The sequence below is a fragment of the Podarcis cretensis genome (assembly GCF_951804945.1).
Source record: "Podarcis cretensis genome assembly, chromosome: 1".
Taxonomy (NCBI): Eukaryota; Metazoa; Chordata; class Lepidosauria; order Squamata; family Lacertidae; genus Podarcis; species Podarcis cretensis.
Genome location: NC_137170.1, coordinates 9534404 through 9548361, shown reverse-complemented (window position 1 = coordinate 9548361; position 13958 = coordinate 9534404). Strand labels below are relative to the sequence as shown.

General features: G+C 46.9%; 1 protein-coding gene across 2 annotated transcripts; it reads left to right on the top strand.

The window, feature by feature from the left end:
* Nucleotides 1-362: 362 nt before the first annotated feature.
* Nucleotides 363-10442, top strand: LOC307203202 (homeobox protein SIX1). 2 transcript variants are annotated; one of them, XM_079953849.1, is made up of 2 exons: nt 363-989; nt 8756-10442. In XM_079953849.1, the coding sequence occupies exons 1-2, from the start codon at nt 489-491 to the stop codon at nt 9107-9109; spliced, it is 855 nt and encodes a 284-aa protein (XP_079809975.1). In that variant the 5' UTR covers nt 363-488; the 3' UTR covers nt 9110-10442. The 2 variants fall into 2 exon arrangements, with proteins under 2 accessions (XP_079809975.1, XP_079809974.1); XM_079953848.1 differs by having other exon boundaries at nt 369-1048.
* The last annotated feature ends 3516 nt before the right edge of the window (nt 10443-13958 follow it).

Sequence of the window (13958 nt, the reverse complement as noted above, 5' to 3'; positions counted from 1 at the left end):
GCTTTTTTCTGCTGCGTCCTGGGCGGCGCGCGCTCTCGCTCTCCCTCTCCCGGGCGCAGCTGCTGCTTTGCTGGACGCGCGTTCCTATAGGGCGCTGCAAACATCCAATCCAAGGGAGCCCGGAGGACGACGGGGCGGCTTTCAGCTTGGCCGCCGTCGGAGATCCCGACCCAAAAGTTTCCTGCGCCTGCAGCGACAGCGCCGGAGCATCCATTTCCTTTGCGCCTCGCTCGCTGGGTTTTTGTCGGGGGCGCTTTTGCCTCCCTGCTTGGATTCGCCAAGGGTCTTTTTGGAGTTTGCGCCTGGGGGTGAGTCTCTGCGCGCCTCCCCTTCTTCTGCCTGTGTGGGGAGGGGGGCGGCGCCCAGCGCTGCTTTTTCCTCTCTCCCCCCACCCCCACCCCACCCCGCCGGTCCTTCTGCCGGTTCCGGCCAGCTAAGCGAGCGCCGGGTGGCGGGCGCCCCGTCGGCGGCTCGGCGCCCCCGTCGCCATGTCCATGCTGCCGTCTTTCGGCTTCACGCAGGAGCAAGTGGCGTGCGTCTGCGAGGTGCTGCAGCAAGGCGGCAACTTGGAGAGGCTGGGCCGCTTCCTGTGGTCCCTGCCCGCCTGCGACCACTTGCACAAGAACGAGAGCGTGCTGAAAGCCAAGGCGGTGGTGGCTTTCCACCGGGGCAACTTCCGCGAGCTGTACAAGATCCTCGAGAGCCACCAGTTCTCTCCGCACAACCACCCCAAGCTGCAGCAGTTGTGGCTCAAGGCCCACTACGTGGAAGCCGAGAAGCTGCGCGGCCGGCCGCTGGGCGCCGTGGGCAAGTACCGCGTGCGGAGGAAATTCCCCTTGCCCAGGACCATCTGGGACGGCGAGGAGACCAGCTACTGCTTCAAGGAGAAGTCCCGGGGCGTCCTGCGCGAGTGGTACGCCCACAACCCCTACCCCTCGCCCCGGGAGAAGAGGGAGCTGGCCGAAGCCACCGGGCTCACCACCACCCAGGTCAGCAACTGGTTCAAAAACCGCAGGCAGCGCGACCGAGCGGCGGAGGCGAAAGAGAGGTGGGTGCTGCTGTTTTGCCAGTCGGATGAGCGGAGGGGGCGACCAAACTTCATCTGTGTGTGTGTGTGTGTGTGTGTGTGTGAGAGAGAGAGAGAGAGAGAGAGAGAGAGAGAGAGCGAGAGACCTCCAGACAGACGGACGGACACACGTACAGACAGAGAGCAAGCCGAGCTAAACGCGCTGAGACTTGCATCCGAGTAAGCACGCGTAGGCTCCCGCTATCCGGAATTATCCATAAGATAACGTAAGGTAGGATTCAGTCACAGGTAGGCACTTTTGCATCGCAGCCTCATACATGTCTATTCAGAAGTCAGTCTAGTTTGGGTCTGTGAGGCCTTAAACACCCCCCCCGCCTCCCAGGTATGTTGGATATATCGTTGGAGCGTAAATTTATGGTGATTTATATAGGAAATCTTAACTTTGGCTGGATGGTATCCTATATTCAGTACCAACTATGCCAAATGATCATTCGTAGCGTTTATAATAATAAAAGCACTGATTTTATTATTTATACCCCATCTGGCTGGAATTCCCCAGCCACTCTGGGGGGCATGCAGTACATATAAAAACATAGCAAAACATCAAAAACTTGCCGATACAGTTTACCATTCCCATTGATTTTTAGGCTGCAATGGTATTACCTGGAATAATAATAAGAATAATAATAATACCCTCTCCTAAAGGACTTGCCTCTCAATAGACATGCCTAGGAGGAGGTTCCTAGTTAAACCCTGCTTTACCTGGGAGTAATCCCATTGAGTTCAGTGGGACTTGCTTCTGAATGGACATGATTAGGATTGCATCATGCCACCCTGACCGTGAAACTCATTGGGCCTTCAGGGCTCAGATGGGCCTGGATCGTGTCCCTAGGGGCTCTTACTTGCTTCTGAAATCTGCGCACAGTCTACGGTGTCATGTTAAATACCTGTTAGTCAAGAGTACTAACAGGTACCCATAGAAAGGCCGTGTCTTGGTGAAAGAGGACCTTCTCAAAACCTCCTGAACTCCTTCCCTTGATTGTTGCTTCCAAACCTCTCCTTCCTCCTATTATGTCCTGAGGAAGGAGAATGAAAATAATCACACCCTTTGCGGCATTTTCCTGATGTGGAGTTGTTACAGTTTCTGGCGCTCAGCACAAATAAACGTCACTGCAGTCCTGCTTGGCCTAGGGGGGTTATGCAAATATATATATGTATATATATTGAAAGGACAAGGTAACTGGAAGGCCAAGATTTCCAGAGTGGCAGCTGCGTCAGTCTCTTGCAGGAAAACAAATCAGAGTCTTTTGTCACCTTAAAAGACGACATATTTGTAAGGGCAGAAACTTCTGTGGACTGAAGCCCACTAACCAGACCAGCACATGCTGCAAAAAGAGGTCCCATTTGCACCTCTGTTCCCGATTTTCTTTCCTCTCTGGGAGCTAGTCCAGAGTTCCCTGTACTTGATAGAAGCTATCCTGATTCTTTTGGTGCCCAGTAATGTTTCCACTCTCCCCTTTAATCCTCTCCCCCCCCCCAATTCCAGCAAAAGCCCCCTTCCTATTAGATACATCTCCCAAGCTGCAGCAAGATGAGGCATATATATGAGCAAAGGAAATAAAAGTGACCAGGAATAACACCCTCTCTTGTTTATGCTTCCGCTGGGTTTATTGTGGGCTCAGAAGTCTCCAGATTGGAGTGTTGTGTCTCAGTTTGGCACTGTTTGAAAACCCAAACTAGCTCCCTGGTGAGTCTGCGAGCCACCACTTCCCTTTTGGAGTAGGTTTTCTTAAAAAAAAAGAATAAAAAAAATAAAAAATTTAAAGTACTGGAGGTCAAAGAGGTGAGAAGGGTGATAGGGGAAGCCGGAAGAGGACTTTGCAGCTTGAGTCTCCTAAGCCTGTTTGAGCAAAAGTAGGTCTCAATGTTCTTGGCTTTGCTTACTCCTGAGTTAGTGTGCATCCGAGAACAGTGTGCTTGTGATTTTTCAAAAAATATAAAATGGCCAGCAATAGGTTAGACAGGTCAACTCAGCAAGCCCACATGCTTTTAGATATGCACACAAAGGCTGCAGTCCTCAACACACTTTTATAATAATAATAACCAAGTTGAAAAGATAAATCATGGAATTAGGATGAACTCTAACCTCAGTTTCCCCCACTGATCAGCCTTGGGGGTTGCAGTCCCTTACCTGGGAGTAAGCCCCATTGAATGCAGTGGGGCTTAACTTCCCCAGTAGGCACGCATAGGCTTGATGGAGCAGTCTCCAAAGCTCTCTCTCTCCCCCCCCCCTCCTGTGATGCAGGAGGCTGTGGGCAGACTTCCCCCACTCCTAGCAGACCGCGAGGGGGTTAATCAAAGGAGCTGGATGGGTGAGGTTATAGGGAGTCGTTTATCTTCCTTGCAACCCCAGCCACACCCCGCTTAAATTGACGTACTTGACTTTAGGAAGGTTTACATGTGTTTAGGATTAGGGTGTCAGTCCCATTGATGACTCCCAGATCCTCCCCACACAAAACTCGGCAGTAGGTGCAGAAATGAGCCCCTAGTATCACAATAATTCATGCATTATCCAAGTCCGGGGGAATATTCCCACCCGGTTTTACGCGGCGGAGTGGGATGCCGGCCTCAAAGGCGGTTCTGTTTTAGATAGTTTTTAGCAGCATCAAAATAACGGGGGCGGAAGGGGAAGGAGGGGAAAATAAATGCGTGCCCCAAGAGGTCACAATCTAAATTGCCGAAGGATAACAACCCAGGCTTCCTCCCCACCCCCTACCCCATGCATTCAAAGAATCCCGGGAGCTGTACTTTACCCCCACAGAGCTGCAATTCCCAGCACCCTTAAACTATAGCTCCCAGGATACTTTTGGCCGGACGCGCTTGCAATACAAATCAGAGGTTGCAGAGCAATGGATCTGCCATCCCGGTGGAGCCGCGGGGCCGAGTGTCCAACTTGGCGGCTCCTCTGTTGTGAAGTTGGGACGAATTGGCGCAGACTCTGGTTTCAGCTGTTGAGGTGTTTTTTATTATTATTATTTGTTGCAAACCGGACCCCGGAAGAGGGAGAGAGGGGAGGGAAACCGGAGATCTGTGAGACCCGGTTATCTCCTGTCCCAAGATTGGGCTTAATGTTACTCTGCCCGTAACAAGTTAGTGCCTTGAGAGGGGAGGGAAAGGAAGGGGTCGAGGAGACCCAGCGCCCTTCCTGTCCATCAGATCTTGAATACATGGACGTGACATATACGGTGTATATATACTGTATTAATCCCCACCCCTGCTCCATCTCTCTTGTTAGTTTGCCTTCTTTACTGGCTGGAGGGGGGGGGGGTAAATGATGCCTCCTCACCCCCCCCCCAAGTAAATGTGCATTGGTTAGAGATGGGTCATTTGGCACAAACAGCGCTGGCAGAGAGTTCCTAGCCTGCTGTTGGTTTTGCTTCGCTCTGGAGATGGAACTAGATGATGATGATGATGATGATGATGATGATGATATTTGTACCCCGCCAGTCTGACTCGGTTGCCCTAGCCACTCTGGGCAGCTTCCAGCGTATATAAAAACATAATAACGTATATAAAAACGTCACTTTCCCCATATTTTTCTGGACTCTCGTGCAATTAAATAAGCAAGCAAGCAAGCAAACTGGTGCCTATAGGAGAAGCTCCACCCATTAAGAGTTCAGGATATATTAAATAAAAACAAGTATTTAGTAAGGAGCCGCATTGGTCTTTCTTTGCTCTACCTCATTTTTTTTAACGGTTAGAGTTTTTTCTGTACCCAGAGAAGAAGCTACGTCCACTTCCTTGCCTACTGGCCAATTGTTGGGACAATCCCCCCTCCGGATTCTGATTAAACTTGACATGGATCGGGGCATTTCCCCTCGAGTAAACGTAATCTTAACAGCACAGAAAGGTTTTAAAAAGGAATAAAAACCAAGCAGCTGATCCACGCGCTTGGGAGTTAGCCCGAGGGAACTCCGAGGTTTGGGTAAACAGAGGGGATCTCTGTAGGCGCGCCCGACCTCTTCTTTTCCGGGGAAGGCGTAACGTGTGAATGCAGGCTAGAAAGCTGGAGGGATACTTTAAAAATGATAATAACCGACAGTAGTTAAATAGCTTTCGTTATAATAAATCAATTAGCATTAATCTTTCGGTATTTACACTTTGACAAATACTTTTTTGACACCTGATGTTGCAAAACCTCCCATCTTTTGCTCGCTCTGTTTGTGCGCGCTTCTGAATATTGTGGGGAGGGAAGAGCAACCATTTTATTTATTTATTTTCAAAAATCCGAACTGAACCTTGTGGCTCGGTTTAGGTTCCCGGGGAAAGGCCCAAACCGGTTTAACGCGTCGCTTGCGAAACTGCATTGAAATGTGTTTTTTTTTCTTTTTTTTCTGCGGCTGTTTCCCCCGCATCCTGAGCATTCCAGAGTTGAAAGCTCCGTTTTCCAAAAGAGCGAAGGTCCTCGGCGGTTATTTATTATTTTTAGCTTCCATCCTAAACATTTAGAGGGTTGTGCTGCTGGAAGCGGCTGTGCAGAGACACAGCTTTTCCAAATGCATTTTATTTTTCGACGCCGCGACGTGGACGCGCCGACTAGACCCGCGTCTCCTTCACCTAAGCTAACATTGACATCACTTCGGCTGAGATGTTCCGGCTGCAGCTGTCTAAATAGGAGGCCAAAAACGTGGCAGCTGCAACGATGAAGCCATTATTAAAATATGAACCACTCTTCAGAGAATTGTAAAACACACACATGCGCGCGCGCGCGCACACACACACACCATTATTTGGGGTTTCTTCCTCCACCTGAGGCCGTGGGCACGATCCACACTAAGAAAACTCTCTGGAGATACCCCTGATTTCTGCGGGAGAGATTCACTCCATACTCATTGAAATCTTCACCCCATTTACTAGGGAGTAGAACCGACTGGATTCAACGGGATTTAGGTCTGAGCTTCTGGTCTGCCTAGCTCTGTATATATGTTTCCGTGAGCTCTTGGTCGTGTGAATGCAAGGGGTGCGCGGGCGCCCCTGCCTGCTCACTGCTCACTTAAATTCTAATTTCTCACACCCTTGTTTTTACCCATCCGGTAGGGAAGGTTCTCAATACCTTTTTCTTGGCTGCAAATACAACCCGTTCAATCCCGATCCACTCCGTTTCTTAATCCGGATTAACTAATGCCCTGAGATTCCACTCTCCTAATATCGGAAATTGATTTGCAATTCTCACTGCAGCCATAAACATCGACTGTAAGAGAGGGAACAATTTATAATTCACAGATTGTGTGACTGTGTAATAGCCAAAGGGGTATGAAGTCGGAAACTTAACCCAAAGGATGTTAAGAGAACCACCGAGATATGACTGGCCTTCAAGCAAATGTATTTAGGGGCTCAGCTGTGGGCCCATCAGCCTGAAATCAGTAGGGCTCATTACTCCGATTTTTAAACACCCTTTTTGAAATTCAGTCCCATGGATTTATTTATTTTTAACAGCGTGTTGTTGATAATCGGGATTTTGTACCCAGTTCCCCAACGCGCACCCTGCGTGGAAGCAGAAACCACCGACAAGCTTCAGTGGCGAGTGACTATCTGGGTTTCAGAAAGGCTGCCTGAGAAATGCCCGCCCCCCATGCCGATTTTTGTCTGGCCGTTCTACTCCGCCTGAGACTCGCGTGTTTGACCTAGGTTGTGTGAATGCGCACTTGCCTTAGGCGCGATCCCTTGTTCCTCGCAGAGGGCGGCGGACTTTCGACTCGAGCGAAAGTCTCTGTTAAGGGGACCCGCGCAGAAATAAGGGAGGCGCAGGAAGGTCGTCTTTTAAGCTGCCCCCCCCCCCATCTCAACGGAGCTGCGCGCAGGAGAGAAATCTCCGTGCGCAGTACTCGCCGCAGGTTTTACTTCACTTCCAAGCAAAGCGCTCCGCTAGATCATCTCTAAAGGGGCAATAGATGCCCATTTACCAGGAGTGAAACAACAGGTTTTCTGGTGCTTAGACCGGATAGAAATGTGCGCTATATTAAACTGCAGTTAATACCTCCCCTTGTTTTGCAACGAAGCCGCAATTGCTACGGGCGACGGACGCAGCTTTCGCTTCTTCCGTTCCCCCCACCAGAGTGTAAGGAAAAGGTTGCGTGTTTGCATTTATGTAGAGGCGACCGTGTTCTGCTGTCTCCATTGCAGACGATCCGGGGTTTGCCTGGTTGTCTGTATCAGCCAACCCTGCAGGAGGGATTGGTGTTTTTTCCTTTTCCTTTTCTATGCGTGCAGGGAGGGGATGGGGAGAGAAACAGTGACTCAGACAAAATTATATATTTTTATAGGGAAGGGGACAACTTTCACTCTTTCTGGCTAAGTTCCACCAAGTTAAGAAATCCTGATTCTAGCGTTCACCCCTTGGAAATAAAATGTTTTTTGCTTCTCGAGGGTGACTGGGGGAGGTTTTTATAGAAAATGTTAGGAGCTCAGGACAGTATTGTTCGTCCTCTGAGCTAATGTGAAATATTTGCAGCCTTGATCCTAACCGGTGTCTTCTTTTAGGGTTCTATGTGTAGTTTTTAAAAACCCTTTCTTTGAAGTTATTTAGGGCATGAGCCAGCCAACTATTAAAGCAGTTGCTTTTCTCAACTCTTCCTCCATTGATAATCCAGTCTTAATCTCTCACACTTTGGCTTCAACCTGTTCTTGGACCTAGCCTGTCTTTTTTCACATTTGTAAAAAAAAAAAAAGGTTCCTTTTTTTAAAAAAAAAAAAAAAGGCCAAGCATACTTCATTTAAAATAGCTTTTAGGCTGCCTTGAAGGGCAAAAACACTGTCAAGGTGGCTTGCAAGATAAAAGGAGAATAAATTGTGTGTTTTCCTCAACCAATTTCAAAACACGACAAAACAGAAATTTCTGGAAGTTTCCCTCACCTTTTCTCTGACTTCTGTTCCTACACTGTTATACTCTGATTGTACAACATTCTCCTTTGGAAGCGAGTCCCATTAATCTAAATCTTTTTTAGGATCTTAAAGGGGTTATTTAACCTGATAGAAGGACTGCCTTGATACTCAAGACAAATATCCGACTTTTCCCCCAGAAAACAAAAGTCAACGAATTTTCAGTTTTTGCCCTTCTAACCCTGAGCATTCATGGAAGTTAGGTCTACTGATTTCAGTGGGACTTCCAAGGCAAAGTGTTCAACAGAACAGCCTTAAAAAGAAGGGATCTTGTGTGTAGTTACTTAGGCCCCATTGAACACAGCAGGGTGGGTGCTTAATTCTGAATAGATGAGGGGCAGGATCTGGCCGTGCACCATGACAAACAGATTCTATTGTACAGTTTCCTTGAAAATAAGCCGAGCGAAATTTCAAGGCGATTTATATCTGCTGAGAAACACCATACTGAAATATGTGCTGCCCAAAAATCTCCTTTTGCTGTGTAGAATGGCTATATAAATGGTGTTTAGCATCCAGAGCTTTCCTCCCCACACACTGTGATTCCACTACGTGGCTTACTTGGGAGTAAGTATCATCAGAGAAGCTTACTTCCAGCACTGGGACTTTAAAACCGCTGGTGGCTTGAGCGAGTGACAGTGAACTTTCGGTAGAGTTTTCCCCTTGCGTAATTGCATTTCTGCCAATTTAGGCTGATGGGACGTTCATTCCCTCCCCCCTCCTTGTCCCTTGCTTTTGCAACCAGCTTGGTCTATGACCAGTTTCTCATTTCTCTGCCTCTCTTTTTCCCAGGGAGAATACGGAGAACAACAACACTTCCACAAACAAACAGAACCAGCTGTCTCCCCTGGACGGGGCGAAGCCGCTCATGTCCAGCTCGGAAGAGGAGTTTTCGCCCCCACAGAGTCCGGATCAGAACTCAATCCTCCTGCTCCAGGGCAGCCTCAGCCATGCCAGAAACTCCACCTATTCCTTGACGGGCTTGTCCGCCTCCCAGGCGACTCACGGCCTCCAAGCCCACCAGCACCAACTGCAAGACTCTCTCCTAGGCCCTCTCACCTCCAGCTTGGTGGACTTGGGTTCATAATCCGGAGAGACAGGGATGGGGGTTTCTCCCACCGCCACCACCCAGTGGTTTGTAAATAAGGGGACATTGTCATGAATTATTTTTCCTTCCTGCTCCCATTGCCCAACCCACTCGGTTTTGTTTTGTTTCCCGAGAGCTCACCTGGCGATTCTTAAGTGACTTCTAAAGATCTCTTCCAAAGCCCTTCTCTGACCCCCACAAAGGCCTGTCTCCACTTCTCATTTATCCAGCTCTCCTCCCGGCATCCTTGTCATTATGTCTTAGCGGAAGCCAAACAGAGATAGCACACACCCATGGGCATGCTATAAACAAAACAACACCCCCCAACACACACAACAGGCACACCCCTTTGCCCCCCTCCATTTGTGTCTCACATTTCTTCATATATATATATATATATATATATATATATATATGCTTGTCAGCTAGAATTACAAATGAATTCATTTATTTAAAACGTTGGTGGGCATCACCCAGCGAAATCAAGCGTTTAAGTTTTTAAATATGAGTGTTGAGCTTTATAGAACGTGCTTGGTTTTTTTGGCTGGATCTTGTCTGTTCCCTTTCCTGTACACTATAATAGTGTATGTGTGTGGGGGATATTTTAAGCAGGAACTGGGAAGTGTCTTTGCCCAGAAGTTAAGTCCTCCTAAAGTCAGTGGGCCTGGCAGAACAATTCTGTGCATATTTACTCAGAAGTCATTTAAATGGGGCTTACCCCACTCCCACAACCCCCAGCCCTAAGACTGCATAATTCTTCAGCCTTTACTTTCTAGTAAGTGTGTCTTGGGCTGTCTCCATAGGCAGTAGTGAGGTTGTTGTCCCGGCTTTGAATTCTTAGGAAATATGAAAGCGTGGTTGGGGGGGGGGGGAGAGGAGTAGCGTATCTTAAAACTTTTGTTTTGAAAGTTTGGAGATCTGGCGAGGGCAAATTAAGTTTACATTTTTCTTCTTGGTCAGATGTAGCGTTCTGAAAAAGATTTTGAAGTAGCTTAAAAACTGAAAAGATGATGATGATGATGCAGTATTAGGTGAAGAATGTAAGTGCCTATGTCTTAATGCAGATCGTGTGAGGCCTTTTTACGTTAGAGTAAATTTTAAGTGTGACAGTACACTCATGTCAGTCATTTTTACGTTTGTGGTGAATTTAGGCAATTAATCCATGTGACTCTTTTTATATAAAAACAACAACAACAACAACACAAAACCCAACAAAACACAGCGACGACAAAAATAGGAACAATTTTACCCAGACATATATCTACCATAACCCACATTCTTTTTATAGGTTTTCTTTCTGTCTTTCTCAACTTTACCTCCTTCCCACCTCACCTCCTAGTTTGGCTTGCAAAAATATACAGGGGGGAAATAAAAATCAAAGTGGCAATTTGATTTTTGTTACCAATAGTAGCATGTGCTTTTTCTTTCCAGGTTTCTTGTACCCAAAGAAGTCTAAATTAAATCATGATGATAAGACTGAAAACATAAAAGTCTAATATTTTTATTTCTTTATAAATAGATTAACAGGTAGCCTATATCTTCGTAGACACACCTCCCTTCCCTGCTAGTCTGTCAAGGCCTGAAGGTTACTTCTGAAGTTGGGGTTTTAAATCTGTTTACTTCCCCTTAGCCTTTCAGTGAAGGCCTGTGGGAGGGAGAGAAAAGTTGTTAAAACCCAATTCAAACCCGATTCTTTCTCCGAGGCAAATGGTCCTGTCCACTATGGCTGTTGACTTTCGACTGTCCCCTCTCCCCCTTGCTTTAAAATAATTTATGGGCCCTGTCCTGCGTTTAGAAAGCATTCATCGTTAGAGAGAATAAACATTCAATGGGAAGTGTTTGAAAAATGGAGAAGGCAGTTCAGCTAAGCACTTTCATCACATCCCCCCTGATCTCAGTGGGAGAGGGTGACCTGTAGGCTTGGATGGAACCCACTGAAACCAGTGGATCAATTAGCAGGAATGTAAGCATGTTTATTTCTGGAATAAGGCCTAGTGGGATCTACTCCCTAACAAATACCTTTTTGAATTGCAGCCAGTGCTGTTCGAACTTACTCAGAAATAAGGCTGCCCTTCTCTTCACATTTACTCTGCAGGGCGGGAAGAAAGTATTCTGGAATAACTCTACAAGTCTTTGATTCTGTGGTTTTATACTGCAGACCCTCCAAGTGTCCCTATTTTCCAGGGACAGTCCTGTGCTTACAGAAGCCGTCCCGGTTTCTGATTTGATTCCGCAATGTCCCGCTTTTCCTTAGGATGCCCCTATTTTCATTGTAGAAATGTTGGAATGTTTGGTAGGATGTCCCTATTTTCAACAGAGAAATGTCAGAGAGTATGGAATTATCCAACTCCTCAAGCCATCTGAAGGCAGCCCTATATAGGGAAGTTTTTATATATGTTGGAAGCTACCCAGAGTGTCTGGGGAAACACATTCAAGAGGGATGGGGCATAAATAGTAATTAATTAATTATTATTATTATTATTATTCTATTATATAAAGGTAAAGGTAAAGGGACCCCTGACCATTAGGTCCAGTCGTGGCCGACTCTGGGGTTGCGGCGCTCTTCTCGCTTTATTGGCCGAGGGAGCTGGCGTACATCTTCCAGGTCATGTGGCCAGCATGACTAAGCCGCTTCTGGCGAACCAGAGCAGCGCACGGAAATGCCGTTTAACTTCCCGCCAGAGTGGTACCTATTTATCTACTTGCACTTTGACCTGCTTTCGAACTGCTAGGTTGGCAGGAGCAGGGATCGAGCAACGGGAGCTCACCCCGTCGCGGGGATTCGAACCGCCAACCTTCTGATAGGCAAGTCCTAGGCTCTGTGGTTTAACCCACAGTGCCACCCGCGTCCCTTTATTATTATATAGAGCATCCCTATTTTTATCGGAGAAATGTTGGAGGGTATTATACTATGGCATGTATGTCTATCTAAGGACACAGTAGAGGAAGCTGCAGTTCCCACTGGATTTTAGTGGAGATTTGCTCCAAAGATATTGTGCCTTGGATGGGCTTAATTTTAGGAAGGTAGAAAACTGCCTTGTACAAAATGAAACTATTCGCCCATCTAGCTCAGCACTGCCCATACTGACTGGGGGAGACTTAATGGTTTCAGGCATGGCTAGTTCCCTCCCTCCCCGGGGATGCCAAAAATTGCAGATAGGGTTTTAACATGCAAAGCAGATGCTCTACCTCTGAGCCATGGTCCTTCCAGTGTGGTGTAGTGGTTAAGAACGGTGGACTCGTAATCTGGTGAACGGGGTTCGATTCCCCGCTCCTCCACATGCAGCTGCTGGGTGACCTTGGGCTAGTCACACTTCTCTGAAGTCTCTCAGCCCCACTCACCCCACAGAGTGTTTGTTGTGGGGGAGGAAGGGAAAAGAGATTGTTAGCCACTTTGAAACTCCTTTGGGTAGTCATAAAGCGGGATATCAAATCCAAACTCTTCTTCTTCTTCCTCCTCATATTTTGGTGGACTCTGTCCACGTGATTTGGCTCATCTGTAGATGCAACCCCTAAATCTACATTGCCAATGTGCAAGTCCAGATCACAATGAATGAGAGAACTGCACAAAGCAATTTCAGTGGTACACAGGTGACCTCCCCAAGCCATGGATTATGGCCCAGGGAAGGCCAGATTTTTTATACAAACAAACAAACAAACAAACAAACAAACAAACAAACAAACGGCATAAAGACTGCAATTCTGTCAACATTTATGCCTCACCAAATGCAGAAATGCTTAAAGAGCCTCTGGTCCTTTAAGTGGGGAGGGGGAGTTTCTGACTCAGGGAAATTAGCCTTGGTCCTCAAGTTGCTTTCTCAGAGGAGACTGAGCTGACCTGATATTAATAACTCAATATGTGTTGGCGTTTTGCTTTTTTGTAATGTGGAAGGTCTTTTTGCCTCCGTATTGAGCTTTCAAAATGGCACAACCGGCTTTTAAATCACCAATGCGGTGGTTCGCCGGGTGATCCTAATGCTGTTGGATTCAGTGGGACTTGCTTTGAAGCGAGTGAGTTGAAGCTTAAACTCTCCAGCCCCCTCTTGTTAAGCCCACAAACCCTGACTTGGGAGGAACTCCCACTGAATTCACCAGTATCTATGAATCCTATGACTCCCAACAAGGTTTGTAAGTGGATTCTAGTTTTCACCCATTATACTCCTGAGGTCTCTTGGGAGTCTTTACTGAACCAAACTACGTATCTGATCAATGCTTTCCATGTGGAAAAGGCAGGGGTGGAGTATATCTGTGTTTGTTTACATTTGCCAGTTTGCAAATTTTACTCAAATGTCCTACTCCACTCAGTGGAGCTCATTCCTACATAAGCCTGCAAGGGATTGCATCTGTATTCTTCTATTATTTAAATTCAGGTACTTCACTTTAAAGTTTTCAAAATGAAAGGGGGGAAAGTTTTCAAGACCAGTACAGGGCATTTACTTGGGAGTAAGCTCTATTCCAAGCAGGAAGGTTTTATCCTGAGTAACTTGCTTAGAACAATCCTTTGCCTGATTTCTCAGGAGTAAATCTCGTTCTCCCCCAATGGGATATCTTGCCAAGTAAGTGAGCCTAGGGCTGTGGCCATAAACATTTGCTGCGTGCCTGGAGTTTCTTTGAGTTTTTAATTTTATTTTTAGTGTTATCTGAAACTTTTCCTCCCGAATACAGGGTTTAATTCCAGTCTCCTGGGGCCAGCTGCCTTATAGCCAGAGAGTTGCAGAAATGCAACTAGGAGTTGATTTTATGGCAGAAGAGAGGGAGGAGAAAGACTCTTTCTCGTGCCCACCTGTCTCATCTCTCCTTCCCCACCCCAATTTTATTTCCAGTTTCTGTTGCAGCTAATGACCCTTATCTCCCCTGTTAGCGTTTTGCATCATTAAGTGCATGTTTATCTAAGTTACTGCAATGTTT